Below are 13682 nucleotides of genomic sequence, written 5' to 3'. Positions count from 1 at the left end.
ACCTGAAACAATTGATAATTTAAGGGAGGATTTATCAAGTCAGAATTGGTCAGATGTTTTTGTTGATGATGTTGACAGGTCATATGATGCTTTCATTTCCATTTTTTCCAGTTTGTATAATAAACACTGTCCATTTGTTGACAAAATATATAGAAATCAATATAGCAACAAACCATGGATAACTAAGGGACTTCAGAGGGCATGTAAAAAGAAAAACGTACTATATAAACATTTCATAAAACTACGAACTAAGGAAGCTGAAAGTAAGTATAAAACATATAAGAATAAGTTAATCAATATCATGAGACTCAGTAAAAAAACATATTATAATGAGTTACTTGTCAAAAATAGAAATAACATCAAAAACACATGGAACATATTAAATGAAATAGTAAAAAAGAATAGAGTAACTAGAGATTATCCTTCATTTTTTCAGAGTAACAACTACATCATGATTGATAACGACGAGTCTATTGCTGAACACTTTAATGAATACTTCGTTAATGTGGGTAAAAATCTTGCCAGTAAGACTGACTCATCAACTAATAACTTCTGGGTAAATAATTCAACGTTTAACAAATCTGTTTCAATGTTCATTGGTGGTACTCATGAAAGGGAAATACTTGATCTGGTTCATGGTTCAAAAAGTAAGAAATCGACTGATTTTAATAATTTGGATATGGCTTTATTAAAAAAAAGTTGATTGTATAGTAAAACCGTTCAATTATATTTGCAATATGTCACTAAGTACTGGTAAATTTCCTTCTCAAATGAAAATAGCCAAAGTAATTCCTCTGTTTAAAACTGGTGACAAACACACATTTTCTAATTATAGACCTATATCACTCCTGCCACAATTTTCCAAAATTTTGGAAAAAATATTTGCTAAAAGATTAAATGATTATTTACTGAAGCATAACATCATTTGTGAAGAACAATATGGATTCAGAAGGTCTCGAACTACATCACATGCTTTGATGGACTTTGTGGAAAGTATAGCAACTGCAATTGACAATAAACAATACACAATAGGTGTTTATTTTATTTACAGAAAGCGTTTGACACAATTAACCATGGAATACTATTAAGTAAACTGCAGAAATATGGAATCAGAGGTCTGGCATATGAATGGATAGCTAGTTATTTACAAGGCAGATTTCAGTATGTTCAATTCAATAATACAAATTCTGAACTCAGGGATGTCACATGTGGGGTGCCGCAGGGCTCAGTGCTGGGTCCTTTGTTGTTTATAATCTATATAAATAATATAAGTTGGGTGTCGAGTTCACTGAGATGTGTCCTTTTTGCGGATGATACAACTGTGTTCTGTAGCGGTGAAAATCTTGAACAGCTTCTGGACATAGTGGAGAAAGAACTGGAAAAATTTAAGGTTTGGTTTGACGCTAATAAGTTGTCACTCAACCTTGGGAAAACTAAATGTATTATATTTGGAAATAAACAGGCACCCAAATGTAAAAATTTAACTATAAACAATAAGGAAATTGAGTTAGTAACAGAGAATACATTTTTAGGTGTTATAATTGATAATAAACTTAGCTGGAAACCACATATAAATTATGTGAAATCAAAATTGTCAAAAACTATAGCCATTTTGTATAAAGCCAAAGACCTACTGCCGCAAGAAGGGTTACTTACTTTATATCATTCTCTGATGGTACCATATATGACATATTGTGTTGAGTCATGGGGAAACACTTACAAATCAAATACCAATCCAATATTCCTTTTGCAAAAACGAGCCATACGAATCATCTGCAATAAACAATATCGTGAACCAACTCATTCTCTATTTGTGTCTTTAAATTTATTAAAATTCATTGATTTGGTCGATTACATTACAATTCAAACTTTATTTCGAGCGAAAAACCAAGCCTTACCGAGACATGTCCAGAGTCTGTTCCGATTGAGGGAATCCAGATATAGTTTAAGAGGTTGTGCAATTTTTATGAAACCACCAGTAAGAACAAATGTAAAGGGTTTTTGTGTGTCTGTGGTTGGGGTGAGGAAATGGAACAAATGTTCAACAGAGGTTAGAATGAGTAGTACCTTAGTGAGATTTAAGAAACTACTCAAAAAGAACATTATGTCTAAGTATCATAAAGAAGCAAATATAATTTGATTTATAGGGAATGTTCAATTTATAAGTGGGACTTATTGTATATTTGAATGTGTGGGTATGTATATGCGTATGTAGATATATAGATATGGGTAGGTGTATATGTATATGTATATAAGTGACTGTGTATATGTATGTATATATTTATGTTTGTAAAGTATATACGTATGTATATAGGTATATGTGGCACAGCCCAAGCAGAGGGTCACCCCCAAGAGCCTGGTCTGCTTGAGGTTTCTTCCTTATAGGGAGTTTTTTCTCACCACAGTTGCCTAGTGCTCGCTCTGGGGGTTGGTAAGGTTAGTCCTTACTGGTGTAAAGTGCCTTGATTCGACTTTCTTATGATCTGGTACTATATAAATATAATTATAAGTGAATAGTATATTGATGTGTATGTCTGTGTGTCGACATGTAGTAGTGAATTTATATTTATGTAAATATGACTGATTAGAATTGTTGGACTTGTACTAGCAGGGGTGGGCGCTAATAAGCTTTGCTTCAGCCCACACCCTTTCGGACTCACTAGTTTTGTCTGTGTTTGTTTGTGGAATTGTTCATTTTTTTCTATTTGAATATTTTGTGTGCCGAATTAAAAAACTTTGTCACTTTGTCACTAATAATTACGACTTAGAAAGTAAACATTTTGACTTTTTAATTTAAAAAAATTTAAAAGTCTAAATGTTGTCCCACAGTTGTGACCTTTTTATTTATTTTTTCTCCTGTCAGAAATGAGCTTCATGTGTTAAAGTGTTTGTGTGGACACTGTGGAGTGCACGAGGTTCATGATTCAACACCACGTGTGCCAGTTCTCTGGAATGGCCTCCGGCGTTAAACAGCTGCCAAATCCACATACAGATGCCCCCCCCCACAGACTTCTTATAGATGCTGTTGTTCCTTTAGTGCTCGTTGTAATCTGTAATCTGTAATCTGTCAGAACCTGCTCCTGAATGTGAAACATCTGTGCGCTGCTCACATCCAGACAGCTGCGTGCGCGCGTGCGCGTGTTCGTTATTTATGAGCAGCAGCTGTAAAGTTTTGATTTATGGGAAACTCCAGGCTCGCACGCGCGCGTGTCCACTGAAGGCTGTGAGATGTGTTTCGTGTTATGTAACCGCGGAGGACACGCACGCGCCGCGGGTTTGGGGACGTCCCTCCCCCCTCCCTCCCCCGTGCGGGATGAGGAGCAGCAGCTCTGGTCCACCGCTGAAGTGGGCGGGGCTTGTGACAAAGTGTCTGCAACCCGACACGGCCCTCCGTGCTTTTTCCACTCCACGCGCCTCCGACAGAGGAGAGGGAAACTTTTCAGCGAGCACACGCGAGGAAACAGGCCACTACTGGAGGTGTTTTTAAACATTTTCCCCCCTCAAAGAAGAAAGTCGTGCGCGCTGCGCTTAAACGCAGAGCGCACACGATGATGGCCCAGGTGGAGGGTTCGGCGCGCGCTCCGGTGCCGCTGTGGGCCGGCGGTTCGGACCGGGACTTTGTGTATCGACGGACGAACTTCATCCACGAGATGAGCTGCGGAGAAGTGGGCTCTCATCTCTACAGACGCATGTGCTGCGCAGGTACGTCTCCATCCGCGCGTGCGCTGCAGGGGGTGGGGGGGTGACGTCTCCACGAACCCACGGGGCCAAAAGCAGCGGGACCCAGAGTGGGGCTCCAGAGCCCACTGTCAGTTTATTACAACCAGTTTGAATAATGATGAATGTCAGCGTCAGTAACTGAATCATCTCTGTTTATTTCTTTGGGGTCCTTTAATCAAATCAACAGGCTGAAATCAAACAGGCAAATCTGCACATTTTTATCTTTAACACTTAAAACCAGGCTTTTTCCTTTGACTTAAAGGGGTCATGTTTGACAAAACTCATCCATCCAGCCATTTTCCATACACACTTATTCCAATCAAGGGTCACAGAGACCTGGAGCCTGTCATCACAGGACGTGAGGCGGGGACGGGTCACACCCTGGATCACAGGGTGTGAAGAGAAGACGGGTCACACCCTGGATCACAGGGCGTGAGGAGATGACGGGTCACACCCTGGATCACAGGGCGTGAAGAGAAGACGGGTCACACCCTGGATCACAGGGCGTGAGGAGAAGACGGGTCACACCCTGGATCACAGGGCGTGAGGAGAAGACGGTTCACACCCTGGATCACAGGGCGTGAAGAGATGACGGGTCACACCCTGGATCACAGGGCGTGAGGAGAAGACGGGTCACACCCTGGATCACAGGGCGTGAGGAGATGACGGGTCACACCCTGGATCACAGGGCGTGAAGAGATGACGGGTCACACCCTGGATCACAGGACGTGAGGCGGGGACGGGTCACACCCTGGATCACAGGTCGTGAAGAGAAGACGGGTCACACCCTGGATCACAGGGTGTGAAGAGAAGACGGGTCACACCCTGGATCATAGGGCGTGAAGAGAAGACGGGTCACACCCTGGATCACAGGATGTGAGGCGGGGACGGGTCACACCCTAGATCACAGGGCGTGAAGAGAAGACGGGTCACACCCTGGCTCACAGGGCGTGAAGAGAAGACGGGTCACACCCTGGATCACAGGGCGTGAAGAGAAGACGGGTCACACCCTGGATCACAGGGCGTGAGGAGAAGACGGGTCACACCCTGGATCACAGGGCGTGAGGAGAAGACGGCTCACACCCTGGATCACAGGGCGTGAAGAGAAGACGGGTCACACCCTGGATCACAGGGCGTGAAGAGAAGACGGGTCACACTCTGGATCACAGGGCATGAGGAGAAGATGGGTCACACGCTGGATCACAGGGCATGAGGAGAAGACGGGTCACACTCTGGATCACAGGGCGTGAAGAGAAGACGGGTCACACTCTGGATCACAGGGCATGAGGAGAAGACAGGTCACACGCTGGATCACAGGGCATGAGGAGAAGACAAGTCACACTCTGGATCACAGGGCATGAGGAGAAGACAAGTCACACCCTGGATCACAGGGCATGAGGAGGGGGCGGGTCACTCCCTGGATCACAGGGCTTGAGGAGGAGACGGGTCACACCCTGGATCACAGGGCATGAGGAGAAGATGGGTCACACGCTGGATCACAGGGCATGAGGAGAAGACGGGTCACACTCTGGATCACAGGGCGTGAAGAGAAGACGGGTCACACTCTGGATCACAGGGCATGAGGAGAAGACAGGTCACACGCTGGATCACAGGGCATGAGGAGAAGACAAGTCACACTCTGGATCACAGGGCATGAGGAGAAGACAAGTCACACCCTGGATCACAGGGCATGAGGAGGGGGCGGGTCACTCCCTGGATCACAGGGCTTGAGGAGGAGACGGGTCACACCCTGGATCACAGGGCATGAGGAGAAGACGAGTCACAGCCTGGATCACAGGGCATGAGGAGGGGGCGGGTCACTCCCTGGATCACAGGGCTTGAGGAGGAGACGGGTCACACTCTGGATCACAGGGCATGAGGAGAAGACGAGTCACAGCCTGGATCACAGGGCATGAGGAGGGGGCGGGTCACTCCCTGGATCACAGGGCTTGAGGAGGAGACGGGTCACACCCTGGATCACAGGGCATGAGGAGAAGATGAGTCACACCCTGGATCACAGGGCATGAGGAGGGGGTGGGTCACTCCCTGGATCACAGGGCTTGAGGAGGAGACGGGTCACACCCTGGATCACAGGGCGTGAAGAGACGACGGGTCACACCCTGGATCACAGGGCATGAGGAGGGGACGGGTCACCTGGATCACAGGGCGTGAGGGGGAATGGGTCACACCTTGGATGATACTCCGTGAGGAGAGGATGGGTCACCTGGATCACAGGGCGTGAGGAGGGGACGGGTCACCTGGATCACAGGGTGTGAGGAGAGGACGGGTCACACCCTGGATGATAGGGCGTGAGGAGAGGACGGGTCACCTGGATCACAGGGCATGAGGGGGCGACGGGTCACAGCATGGATCATAGGGCATGAGGAGGAGATGGGTCACACTCTGGATCATAGGGCGTGAGGGGGGGACAGGGCACACCCTGGATCACAGTCCGTCCATCTGTCCCAAAAAGGGTGTAAGTGTTCTGAAATCAACTCACATTTTTAGGAGGAATTTTATGAAACTTGTTATAGGTGGGTAATATGCATGTTATCATATTGTTTGAGTTGGGTCCATTTTACCAGAGCTCTGGCCCTTGATGGACAAACCTCGACACTGTCAGTTTCATGAGTTGGTGTCTGTATTCTGAAATCAATATCTCATACCTTGAAATGTTATCAACACTTGTACCAAAAGCAGCATTAGCCAGCGGGTGATACTGTGCTCTCAGAGCACTCTTGTCATAAGGTGCAGTCAGTGATGCCGGTAACGCGTTACTTAGTAACGCGTTACTCTAATCTGACCACTTTTTTTAGTAACGAGTAATCTAACGCGTTAATCTTTCCAAATCAGTAATCAGATTAAAGTTACTTCTCCATGTCACTGTGCGTTACTATTATTTTTCATTGTGGGTCGATAACAGCATTAAACTTGGTCTGTGGGCAGGAGGTCGGGGTTCGACTGAACTGCCCACTTTAAGCGAGCTGTGAGCTTTTAATCCGCGGTTTTTTGCAGCTGCTTGACTCGTCCTCACCTCTTAAAGCGCGGTGATCAGCACACCTGCACTGAACTTTACAAAGACATTTTTATACTTTTTTTCCTCCTTTATTTAGAATTCTGAGCTGAGCCGCTCTGTATCTGGTCGTTAAAAACAGCTGATCCTCCGCGACGCGTCAACAACTAACACTATTTTCCACTCAAATGCACCTAAACTCTCTTTCTGAGGACCACATGATGTGAAAACGCAATAAAACTTTCTTACCTGTAAATCTGGTCATGTTTTCTGCATAAATAAATGTTATCCATTCTTTGTGCTCAAACGCCAAAGCAGGGGCGAATCCAGATGGAATGGGGGCATGGGGCAAGGATGTGCCCCCTCCCCCACAACACCCCTAGATTAAAGGTGCAATTTTGAAGCCGTTTTTTACTACAACTAATATTGCTTAAAATAATAATAATTTCAACAAGTAAAATGTTTAGAGAGAATTTAAATGTTAGAAAAATGTTAGAATTTAATAGTTACCTTTATAAACAATGTAGGCTCGAAATTGCAAGTTTTACTGTTACAGTGCTGTCAACAGTTAAATATGAGGTCAAGAAAGACGTCTTTATTTTACTTTTTATAAAACAAGTATTTATTTTCATTGAAGTCAAGAAAGGGTGACTATAAAGTGAGTTTTGGCAAAACAGGTATCATTGTCATGTTGAGGTGGCAGAGGGTTGTTGTCGGCAGCTGGGAAAAGTAACTAAAAAAGTAACTAGTAATCTAACTTAGTTACTTTTACAATTGAGTAATCAGTAAAGTAACTAAGTTACTTTTACAATTGAGTAATCAGTAAAGTAAGTAAGTTACTTTTTCAAAGTAACTGTGGCAACACTGGGTGCAGTGATGACATTTTATAAAGAATTTCTAATTTCCCAGGTTTCAGGTGAACCATCAAGACGTTGTTATGTGATTGTTGACTTCCTGGTTTACAGATATGCCAGACAGTTATCATATCCGCTCATGCTAACTGCAGCTGACGCTAACTATGGGTGACAGTGCAGATGATGCTAACCGCTAATGGTGTTCGTGGACTCTAATACTAATGAAGTGAATATTTTCATTCACTTCATTAGTATTAGTATCTTTGTTTGTTATCACCGACGTAGCAAGTTCGATCAGTCCGTCAGTCAGCCGAACGCGGAAGTAACGCTGTGCTGATTAGTGACCGGTATGAAGTAGGTGCACAATGAGCATGTAGTGTAAGGGAGGTAACTGTGTAGTCTTTCAACTTCCAATATTCGATAGTTTTCCCTCCAACAAATCATAAAAACCGAGACGGTATCGAAGCACAGTCGAAGTTATTACTTATGCATGTTTTCATTGGTTATTACAAAGCTTATGACCAATCAGCGCAAAGGTTATATATGCTTTTCTCCCGCCATTTCCTTTCTCCCGCCCTTACATGTATGTTTGTTGACAAGTGTGCCATGCTGAAAGTGGAGAATGCTGAAAATCAAGTAAGTCTAGTTATGAAAAAATATTTTGGTCACAAAAATACACATGTACAGTAGATGGTCTTAGTAAGGGCTTACAGTTTGAATTATAGATATGAACACCTGGCATTTATAGTAGTTTTTAATATCATTTTAGTGCAATTTACATGTTTTAAAACAACAAAAATGCTTTTGCTTTGGTCTCCCTGGCCAGGGCTCCGCCCTGGACCCACCGGGGCCTGCGGCCCCTGGACCCTGGCTTATTTTCCTCTGAAAATCAAATTTGCCAATCTCATCCCTGTATTTAAACACAGTACAATAAATGTTTATATGTATTTTAATTAAATATTAAAAACTCCAGCACCTATGATAATTGTAAAAATCTTTATTATTGATGATCTCTCGCTGTGCTATTCAGCGTGAATGTGGAGCTTCGTGTGTTGTGATGTTGTGGACACTTGGCCCTTGGTGTGGGTATGTGTTGTGTGGGCCGCTGAAGAGGAGGTACTGCTGGCCCACCACCACCAGAGGGCGCCCTGCCTGGAGTGCGGGCTCCAGGCACCAGAGGGCGCTGCCGCCTTACGAGAGCAGCCAGGGTGACAGCTGTCACCCATCAGTGGACACAGCTGACTCCACTCAGCACGGAGGTATATCACCAGGACGGCGTCTCCACCTCAGTGCCGAGATATCGCCTTAAGATAGAGGTAACAATTCTCTGCTATATTATATTGCCTTTCTGAGCATTGCAGGACAGCTGTCTACTCAACGATAAGTACTCACCTTCCTGCAGTATTGTGACGTGAGGTGGAGACGGCTTCTCCCCTCTCTGTGTTACTGGGTGCAGCCGCATCCACACCAGTGTGTTTGTTCTCTTGCCAGCAGTACCGGATCCGACGAGCGGAGGCAGTGGCCACCTGGGAATTCGGGACTTGGCGGTTCCAGTACTTCCAGGGTTCGGTGGCAGAGGAAATCTGGGTGGTTCCGGTTCGACTTGGACGGACGTCTCCTACCTTCGAGCCTGCCCACACGACACCAGTGGAATTTGGTTTAACCCCAAATTGTCAATTGTTGTATTGGTTGTGCACGTTCCACAACAGTAAAACCTTGTTATTTACCTTCTCCATTGTCCGTTCATTTGCGCCCCCTGTTGTGGGTCCGTGTTCCTACACTTTCACAACAGTATGTGCTCCAATAAATGCCACTGTCTGTCTTTATTGGCTTTTATTGCACTTCCAAGTTAAACAGTGAATGTTCTGTGTTGTAAGTAGTTTCACTTTCCTAAATATGTTTCTGTCCTAACTGCAGAACAGAATGAAACTGTTTCCATGAGGAAACTCTTTATTTTGGAAATTAAAGCTCATACTTATTGATTACACCAACAAAATGTGGTGTAAATACATATATTGAGGTATTCCCACTTTTATAAAGTCTGAGTATTGCTTAACTTTGGCAGAAATGTTCTTTTTCCACCAGATCCACCAGCCTATAAAGAAAGCGCTTTCGGCCTCATGGCTACCGTGTGTGGGGTTTTTGTTTTTTTCCTGTGTTGCCATAGCGACAGGTCTTCACTCTTGTCATAATGAGAAGTGACTTTCCATGAGCATGAGTAGCTGACGTTGGGCTTTCTCATGGGTTGACTAAACCCTGATTAAGGATACAGAATGTTGAAGCCCTGATTACAGACACTTCATTCCTTCCACCAGAAGAGGGAGACACACTTGTGGCACTCACATGCTTCATCATTTTTTAAACCACACTGTTATAAACACCACATGTGGCTAATTATGTGTTTTTTATATGCATTAAGAATGGCACTCTCGCTGTAGTTTGGTTAAAAGTAGCGATTGGCTGTTGTTAGTTTCTTCATAATCATGGAGAGAAACACATATTTGTGGGCAGCTTTAAAGGGCAGCATTTTCCAGACAGCATCGACTCTTTGTCATCGCTTGTCATTTTTGTCTTTATATTTTTAAGGGACTAAATTAACCACAGTGCAGACGTTGATGTCTTCATTGCTTGTCAGTTTGGATCTTCCCCATAATGCCCTGGGGTGTGCATTCTGCACTTTGCAGTGCGCATATCACTGTCAAAAATCCAACCAGGACCCAAGAACGTGTGTTTGCTAACATTTCTGTCCACACTGCGACTGATATTGCAGCCACCTGTTGTCACATGCAGCAATAGTAGTTTCATGTTTTCTGGATAGTGTCATCACTGTCAAGGCGGCTCCCCCTCTCTGCAAGGAGGGTGGGTGCGCCCTCAGCTGGAATGTATAGATGTGTATAATACTTCTCTCAGTAGAACCACAGCCGTAGGCATTTCAAAAGGGATGGAACCACTTCGGCATTTTTTATCTCTCTCTGTCTGTGTGTTGTTTTTCATTTTTCTTGGACGGGGCGGTAAAGTTCTTGTTGGCATCCACTGAGAGCTATTCTTAAAAACGTGATTCCACAAGCTCTTCCAGGTGTCTCTCACCCTCAGTCTGAGGACCCAGAGACTTGGAACGTCACTGCTGATATGTGATATTTCAAGTTCAAAGCGTTCACTGAACACAGATACACTTCTGGTGGCCAAGTCCAGGAAGTCATCAAAAGCCTGGATCCTTGTTTAGATCCAGGACACTGATAAGCCCAGACACTCTAAGTTGTCACTTGCCTTGTCTCCAAGATCACAGCGTCATCCACAACATCGAGGCCCGTAATCCTTCCCTCACCAAGAAGGCACCTCAGCTGCTGGACTGGACACTTCTACCCCAAACTAAGACCATGGAAGCATTAAACAGAGTAGGAGCCAGAACACATCCCTGGGGAACACCAGGATCCACTTGGAAAAATAAGCAAAATCCTTGTTTAAAAAGTCAGATTGTTATATCCCAGTTTAGTAACCCAGAGCTATAATTCACTTTGAGAATAAATTTGTTTTGCAAAAGCCCTTCATAGCCATTTCTTTTCTGCCAGAAATAGGCCAGTCACAACTCTTTTATCTCATATGGGGTGGGTTTTATGCAGTGACTCGTTGAAGAATACGCGTCTTTTGGAAACCGATTTTTTTGCTGCATGCTGTGTTCAAAAACTGTTTATTTATTTATTTTGAATGACTAAAAGTGCTAAGAATTTTCAGGTTTTTATGGTGAAATGACAACTGTTGTGCTTCATCATTTTTGCAGCAGCTCGACCAATCCATTTAAATTTGATAACAAAACGTTTTTGTCAGCATGAAATCTTACAAAACATAATCTCAGCCTGGCAAAGGAAACCAGCCGCATATTTGTCAACCTTTGCAAATGGATTTCCCGTCATAAAATCCATTTGCCTTCAGTTCTCTTTGTATGTATGCACTTTGCTAAAGAATGTGACGAGTGGTGGCGCCTGGGAGGAGGCGCTGAGGAGTCTCAGTTTTCATTGCAGCTTTCAGTGCTGGTGTTTTGACAAGCTGCTTTCCTCCTCACGCATCTGAAGAATTGTGGCGTTTCTCAGGGTGGAAGGTGTTACAGGTGTGCGGTGATGTTGCTCGGATGGCGAAGGAGGCCACATTAACGCCGGTGATGCTGCGTTTGTGGTTAACACGGCGCATTTGTGGCGGCAGTTTGAAGAGTTTGTGTGAATAGACGCTGGATGACAATTCTCCTTTTGTTGTCACGCTCAGCTCGTAAACAAATAGTGTTCAGTCCATCCAGAACCACAATGGCTGCTTTGAGCTCGGGCTAATTTTCTGGTTTTTGAGAGCTGATTCTTACTGCACAGTCGTGTTTTAGTCTTGAAGTGACTCAACAGAAGCTTTACAAAAATATCACACATTCATCCTTGAAAAAAAGGGTTGGAGCCAAATGCATCAAATAAAGCTTTGTTCCCACATATCTCTCATTGGAGAACTTTAAAGCAGTGCCGGCGTGAGTGTGAATGTGTCCTGGAGGAGGGTCAGCTCTCATTGGTCCATGCTGTGGAACGCTGGCTCAGGATGTGATTTCTGCTGCTGGGTTCTGTGTAAGTGCACGTGCACCTGCTCGCTCGTGCACATTCAGTTTTGGATGATGTGCTTCACCGGACTGTTTGGCCTAAATTAAGGAAGAGTGGCGGTCCGGCATGCCGTGTTTGGGTTTGTGTTGACCGGCGTAGCGTTGTGACCGCTCTGTTAAAACGTGTTCCAGCGGATTAGCTGTTGTCTTCTGCTTCTGTAGCTTGACCTGACCTTTGACCTTTCTGTTTGTGAAACCCAGGTTTGCATTTTCATTCAGCAGTTCTGACTGGGTTAGTCAGGTGACAGAAAAGTAACATCTGCTGATTAATGATTTAACTTGTTCATCACAGATGAATTCTCAGTGGTTTTTGTTTTTCAGACATAAGTGGTTTAGTTTTTTTTTTTTTTCCTTTTTTGGGATTTTGTTTATTCTATCTTTAATATTTTTGCAATAAGTGTCATCAAAGGATGGAGCGGGCTGACCTTTTAAGTTAAAATCCCAGTGGATTAATCCTCCTCTGCTGTGGTGGATCGAACCTTCTTTGAGCAACACTCAACCACAAATTGCTTCCAGTCCTAAAAACTAATAAATTAAGGCAAGATTATTATCAGGACCTAACTCCAAACCATAAAACATTAAAAACCACATGGAAATAGTTGGGGGCAAAAAAGTAATATCCTTTATTTAGATGGAATGCCTCAGTGATAATAATTATTAAAGATAAAGATAAACGTTATTGATCTCACAGAGGAGAAATTCACATTACGTCAGCTCTTAAAAAACACAAGATGGGTGCAAGTAGAGGAAAATGATCATCAAACAGCGTGTGCAAGGATAAGAAATAATAATAATACTTGTAACAGTACGAGACATAAGAAATGGGGTAGAAATATATATATATATATATATATATATATACACACACACACACACATATGCACATACATACCTATACACATATGCATATATATAAACGTGATTGGGATTGAAAAGGAGATAGGAGCATCTTCTTTACAATATGTGAAATGGAGTTTAGGTGTGGTAAGGTGACATTAGTGCAGGGATTTGTAAAAGAGTTGTTATTGCACATGATTTGTGGACATATTAATATTATATTTGCTTTAGTTGAGCCCAAATAACAATAGTGATGGTTTTTACAATCCAGAGAATAAATATGACAAATCCAGAAAATGAACAATAAGAATGTGTGAGCTTTGTAAAAATAATTTTGTTATAAATTCATCAGTAACTGAAAATAGGACGTTGTAGAGTTATGACACCACAGTAACGAGTCAGTAAATGTTTGCTGTGATGAATTACTCAACTCTCGAGAATATACAGAGTTTAAAGTTTGTTTTAATAACTTTCTGTAGTACTATTTTTAAAAAATTGAGTGTTTTCACATGAATGAAAACAATTCAAATAAATCAATCACATCTTCAGAGTAAGACAAAAGGTATGGAAAAGAAGAAGAATTAAAATAAACCCTGAAAAGGAGAGAATAAATGTTTCAACAAATTTTTTG

The 13682-nt window shown here is 43.2% G+C and overlaps 1 protein-coding gene across 14 annotated transcripts in view; it reads left to right on the top strand.

The window, feature by feature from the left end:
• pleca (plectin a) overlaps positions 1-13682 on the top strand; it is a 281468-nt gene that overhangs the window by 190610 nt on the left and 77176 nt on the right. For 2 of the 14 annotated variants that reach the window (XM_034161214.1, XM_034161213.1), the window contains exon 1: positions 3537-3702. The exons of the other annotated variants lie outside the window; for them this stretch is intronic. In XM_034161214.1, the coding sequence (XP_034017105.1) occupies positions 3549-3702 (154 nt within the window). In that variant the 5' untranslated portion in view covers positions 3537-3548. Of the gene's footprint in view, positions 1-3536; positions 3703-13682 lie in introns of those variants that run through there. 14 annotated transcript variants of the gene reach the window in all.

Source organism: Thalassophryne amazonica, chromosome 20 (assembly GCF_902500255.1).
Source record: "Thalassophryne amazonica chromosome 20, fThaAma1.1, whole genome shotgun sequence".
NCBI classification, from domain to species: Eukaryota; Metazoa; Chordata; class Actinopteri; order Batrachoidiformes; family Batrachoididae; genus Thalassophryne; species Thalassophryne amazonica.
This window is presented reverse-complemented; position numbering and strand designations above follow the sequence as displayed.